Raw genomic sequence first — 6,071 nt, 5'->3', positions numbered from 1 at the left:
TAAGGTGTTAAAGAAAAAGTGACTAATTTCACTAGTAGATACAAGCATTTGTGTTCTCAAATTTCTTTTCTAGTGCCTGGTAACGATACACAAAGAATTTTCATTTCTAATTTGCAAAAATACATCAGGGAAAAACTTCTATTTTCTTAGTTTACTTCCTTTTCACAGTTGTGCACAACACTTCACAATTATCAATTGATTGTGAGTCAAATGGAGCAATCTACTCCTATGGTTGTGAGTGATAAGGATGAGAGTGCTCAACAACCTTTTGCGAAGTTATAAATTTTTCAAAAGAGAGAGAATTTACTCCTTTGAATGAATCTTTGAATAGCAGCATGTCTTAGTTGTTACAAAGAAATGTTATCAAACTTCCTCCAATAAAACCAGTTGGCCCCTCTAAGGCAACTTCACCTCACTTTGATAATAGTTCTTTTTGTCAATTTTATCATCAACCTTCTCATAATACTATTTTTTTTTTACATTAAAATGTAAGACTCAACACTTGATTGATAATAATACTATATCTGTGAAAGGTGTGAATGATAAGGGAAACAAATCAGTAGCTCCTCCTAATCAAAATCTTAAGATTTTCACTGATCTTTTACCCTCTCATACCTCTAACATGATTGAGACTGAACATACTTCTTTCTCTCCTTCTGACTTAACTTTCACAACTCCACATGTGGTTAATATGGTAGAGAAACAAGAAACATTGAAGGATCCATGTATCACATTTGACCCTAGTGAGACTATTAGAGCACCTAATGGCCCTTTATACATAGTTGCGAAGATCCAAGGCAAACCTTTTCGTGGTGTCTTATTGATCCCACTTGCATGGTTAATGTCATCACTGAAGAATATCTTTATACTTTACATTTCCATCAACCAATCTACGATGATACTAATGAGTTCTTGAAGTTATTTGATGGATTTTATTGTCCTAATATTGGTTCTATCACACTTCCTATTGAGGTTTATTGTCCTCGATTTCAGTGCGGCTAAAATCTTGAGGCAACCCTACAAAAATGGTCCTTTTCGTACCTTATGTTCTCCAGGAGAGGTTATCGACTTCGTCGACAAATCAAAGCCTTCCTCAAGTCAATTGGAATCCTCAACGACCAAACCATCAACAAAGAAGATGAAGTACAAGTATGATAAATACTTGAATACGTACCCAGAAAGCTCAGTAGATTCCAATATCAAGGAGATCAAGGATACATAAATTGGTCATGTCAATATGTAGGAGTTCATTGATCGAATTGAGAAAGCTCTGTCATGCTTGAAAAACTTGATCAAATCAGAGTTGCACAAATATGCTTCCTTTCCAATCACAGCTCACGATCTAGATTTTGTACTTGCAATGGTGGATCATTTCGATCCAAATACTAGACAAGTAAAGGATGCTGATCAAAATATGGTTATTACATTGGACAATGTTTTCTTTAGCAAGGTCAATGGTAGGAATATAATCAAGAGAGCCATGTTCATTGCTTATGTGTTATGACATGCCATTATCCTATTTTGTTGGTCAATATGACTTGGATAGGGTTGGAAAGTGGAAGAAAATTAGAGCGTGGTGTCATGTCATTAAGCAATAAGAATAGTAGATTGATTATGTTGTACAGCTAAATATTGTCTACTTATACATCATTGCTAAGATAAAACAACGAAACACCATCGTATATAATACTTTTCATAACAATAACTGAAAAAAAATAATATTATTCAATAAACAACTATTTTAAACATGTTTTCTCAAATCGTACTGAATTTATGCTAAAACTTTGACAGACGCATCTATTCTGGCTCCAAAACGACAGTAGAGATTGAATAACATGTGTGTTAGTCACACATTTTACATCATTGATTTTGCAATTAATGACTGCGATTGACTAACCTGTCGCTAACAAGATGTACGAAAAGTCCGTTTTGAATCCAAAATAGACACAGCCAACTTTGACTAGCAATACAATTAATTCTAACCAAGTGATCATAACGCTATTATTTTTTTCAAAGAAAATCATAAATATAACTGTCATACTCTATTTAATGTGATGAAACACATCTAAGCAGCCTCGAGTGCCTCGTGGGAATCGTCCAGTCTGTGAGGTAGGTAGTAAATCTTATTCCAAACTTGAAGCCCATTTTCACACGTAAAGTCTAGATGCTTCCACTTAAAGCTCAAAATTCGATCAAAGCGAGAGGATTGGACTTCCCACCTTACATTTAAATGCATTGTGTGAACAAGTACATTGAATTACCTAATGAGAGCAAATCAGATTCAAACTGTAAGTCTTATATGACATCATAGACAGTCACCTGACGACGTTTCTATGACCTCGTCGACGCTCACTTGTCTAATTGCTATTTGTAATAGTGGAGGGCGAGAAACATGTGGTATTCTCTGTCCAGCCGAACTTAAATGTTCCAATGTATTTCCCAGATACCACATGTTCCTCGCCCCCCACTATTACCATAGCAATTGGACAAGTAAGTGTCAAGTATTTGTCAGATACCACATGTTGCTCGTCCCCCATTATTTGGAGTCAATTCTCTTGCACTAATTCAAAGTTTCTGTTCACACCATACATTTAAATGTCGATTTGTGTATATCTGGTGGAATTTTGAGCGTAAGAGGAAGCATCTAGACTTTATGTATGAAAATGGGCTTCCCCGTTGGAATAATATGTGAATGACCTACCTCATAGACTGGATGATTTCCACACGCGACACCCGTGAATTCGCAGATATCTCTCATCAAATTTAATAGCGTATGTTGTAGTCAATAAAATGATAGCGCCATGTACCTCATGGTTAGAATTAACCCCGTTATATTTGTACTAATATTTTAAGTATAAATCTATATGATATTAAAAAAATCAGATTATCAGATTATCTGAAAAGTATAGTTTTATTTTATTTTAAATATTGTATGGTTTGTGATCAACAATAAAATGAGTTTAGTGAATTTATATATAAGTATTTTATTTTGAAATGACATGTAGTCACATAGTGTGTAGTTATAGATCATTACCAATGTACTATCTTTATTCTTCAATGATATGAGACTACATTCTATTTGTTTTCTACTTTACGATCTTATTAAAAACATACTAACTTTCTAAATAAGGTCACACCACATCATAACACATACATGGAAGATGGATCCCTTGCTTTTATCAGTACCATTGAGCTCACTAAATACCTTTCAAATCTAATTGGTTCAATTGATCCTTTTAAAATCAATGGCTAGGCACCTAAAATTATAGTGTAAGAGGGAAGTATTTTAACCATTTGTCATTTACATACAAAGTTGTTAAAGGTTCTTCATGTGATTATACTAATTTTCATGCCCTTAAGGTGAATGCCATTAAAGTGTCCCATGATCTAAGGGTTTGAAAAAATAATATTAAGGTTTTCGATTTGAGTTTTAATGTTACGGAGAAGTGCATTTTTTTCCACATTCGTCCCTCCTTCTAACAAACTTATAGATTACATTTTTGAATTATTTTAACTATCAACTATAATAATTTAAATGATAATATTTTATTAAAGATACATAAACTTATAATATTTATCCCCTTTCTTCCATATTTTTTTCGTCTTCTCTATCCATTATTTTTGATTAAAAATAAACAAAAAATGAACTACAAAACCTCATTTTTTTAATAATTATCTATGTCTTCTTTTCTTCCACCATATGGAGCATGTGGCTACTCACTTTTTGTGTGTTCCAACAAAACCTCATTACATGTTTCTATGAGAGGTCTATTAATGTAAGAGTTGATTGATTAATGAACTTAGTAATGCTTAGACTACAGCTAATGATGGCAAACGCTCTTTACTAGGGAAGTGAACAACGCGTTTATGGAGTAGGACGGATATACAACACTTTTCGTCGGTATGTAATAACTAGTGTCGTTGGTATTAAACTTTCGGCCGAGTCTTCACATGGGTAACATAAGTTTGGACGTTGTGTCCTTCTCGATAATAATGAATGCTCGTACACAGACCTTTCACGCGTTCAACGCTTCCCATCCACTCCTAAATGAATGGGCGCCGTTCGGCTAAGACTCCTCCATACTTCATTCTTTCATCTCCCTCTTTTATTTCCTAAAAGCTGGTGAGTTTTACAGTAGACAACAGGCACAATGACATCGCGGGCCGAGGTCTTTCAATGCATTGGTAGACTGATCAAAACTGACGATGATTTGCTAGATTCCGATCTCAACGGAATAATCGAGGCTATTGATCATGTTTTATTCGAAGCAAACAAGGATACAGTATGACTCAGTCTATTTTCTATAATTTTCTCCCTCTGAATTTTCTTTATCATTTTCCTTTTTGAGCCATACATTAAAAAGATTTATTTATGTTACAGGAGAATGAGTCAAAGAAGCACAATGGCGAGGAATGGAAAACGGGCCTTCAAGACTTAGAAAAATGGGGACACAAGATCGGATCAGTTGTCAAGCAGGTGTAAACAATGGAAACCTCATAAAAGCATTTATTTTCTAATACAAATTTATTAATAGTTTCCAGCAGTTTCTAAGAACAATTATTAAGATTATTTATCGGCTTGCTACTCTTAATTCCTTCTTCATTCTATGTCCTAATCATCCTCCACATAGTGTTTGATCTTGTGTTAGTTTTGATTACAGCAGATTTCCCTACGATGATACGTATTTTATGTTGAAGTGTTTATTAATCTTAATTTGTATGCTGTTAGTGCTTAATATTGACATATTAGTCTTAGCTATTTTTTAACCATTACCGTGGCTAAGCTAGCTTATCTATGCATTTTTCGTTTGGATAGCCAGAGAAGACTCTTTAATAAATAGATCACTCGAAACTAATTTTCACTTGTTTCCTTTCGTGATTTATTGGACAGATTTCGAACTTTTGTGTAGATAATGTGGATATAGCCGTCGACGTGCTGGAAACTATTGGAGAGTGTCATTGGGCGGCAGTTGGTTTCGTACTGGTAGCCTCAGTTTTAGAAAAGTGGCATACAGTTAAACATAACGAGAAAGAGTGTCTGGGGGTTCTCAAGTCCATGAACGATTTAGCCAAAGTTCTGTTGGAGCTTCGGCCTCTTCGACCTCACGAAACGCCAAACACGCAGGCCAAAATAAACGAATCTATTCATATGATATTTAAAAATGATGGACAATGCCTTCGTAATGAGGTACCTGGTTGATTTACTTTTTATTGTTATTTTGGACTTTTAAAATTGTTTGTGGTTGATTGAAGTGTTTATAAATTCTTTTCTCAACATTTTCTTATAACACAATGGTTTTGAACTTGTCTTAAAAGAAAATTTACTTGGTTTTATGTTTTTTATAATTGTTGTGATATATTTTTGAATTCAATTGCATGTATTTTATTTGCATTAACATTTTTTATTACAGTCCATGATCTATGATCATATTTTCTTTCAGCAGTTCTTTCATTGTAATGATAGATTATAGAATGTGATTCGAAACATTGATACAAAAAAGATAGACAATTAAATCCAAAAACATATCATAATATTCATGATAAACAATGGAAATCCAATATCTCTAATTTTTATAATTGATAAATAACTTTTGGTGCACACAAATTAACATAATTTAAATAAGTTTTTATTTCTAACGTGTGTCCTGCTTTGTTCTTTACCAAACAGTCTTCGATTTACTGTGACAGGGAGGAACTTTAGAGGCAGCCTTTCAAACTAAGAGTCACCTTTGATTGTCCACTCAAACTATAATAAAACTCGCAAAGTTTTTCCTTTTAGCCGTCTAACTTTTGATATATGAAAAAGGATATAACAAATTAAAAAATTATTGGGTTTGTCCCAGCACTGTTCTTTCATTATAGGTTGCTTGTCCATTTAAAATATCAACCAGGCTACCTTTTTACAGTGGTTTGAATTGGCAACTGCCTTAATTTTGTAAAAATGCAAATATACAATGGTAGCTACTTAGATCTCTCAAATTTTAATTAGTTTTTTTACTTTATTCTTGTTATAATAGGCATGTATTTTTATTTTAAATTATTTGGTTATAATTTCATTTACGATAAACTGA

The 6,071-nt window shown here is 33.4% G+C and overlaps 1 protein-coding gene across 1 annotated transcript in view; it reads left to right on the top strand.

Annotated features, from left to right (window-relative positions):
- Positions 1-4,061: 4,061 nt before the first annotated feature.
- Positions 4,062-6,071, top strand: part of LOC131053237 (uncharacterized) — a 40,233-nt gene continuing 38,223 nt past the window's right edge. Inside the window, exons 1-3 of the mRNA XM_059209120.1 lie at positions 4,062-4,283; positions 4,382-4,477; positions 4,892-5,188. Of these exons, the coding sequence (XP_059065103.1) occupies positions 5,163-5,188 (26 nt within the window). The 5' untranslated portion in view covers positions 4,062-4,283; positions 4,382-4,477; positions 4,892-5,162. The remainder of the gene's footprint in view (positions 4,284-4,381; positions 4,478-4,891; positions 5,189-6,071) is intronic.

Source organism: Cryptomeria japonica, chromosome 7 (genome assembly GCF_030272615.1).
Source record: "Cryptomeria japonica chromosome 7, Sugi_1.0, whole genome shotgun sequence".
Taxonomy (NCBI): Eukaryota; Viridiplantae; Streptophyta; class Pinopsida; order Cupressales; family Cupressaceae; genus Cryptomeria; species Cryptomeria japonica.
This window is presented reverse-complemented; position numbering and strand designations above follow the sequence as displayed.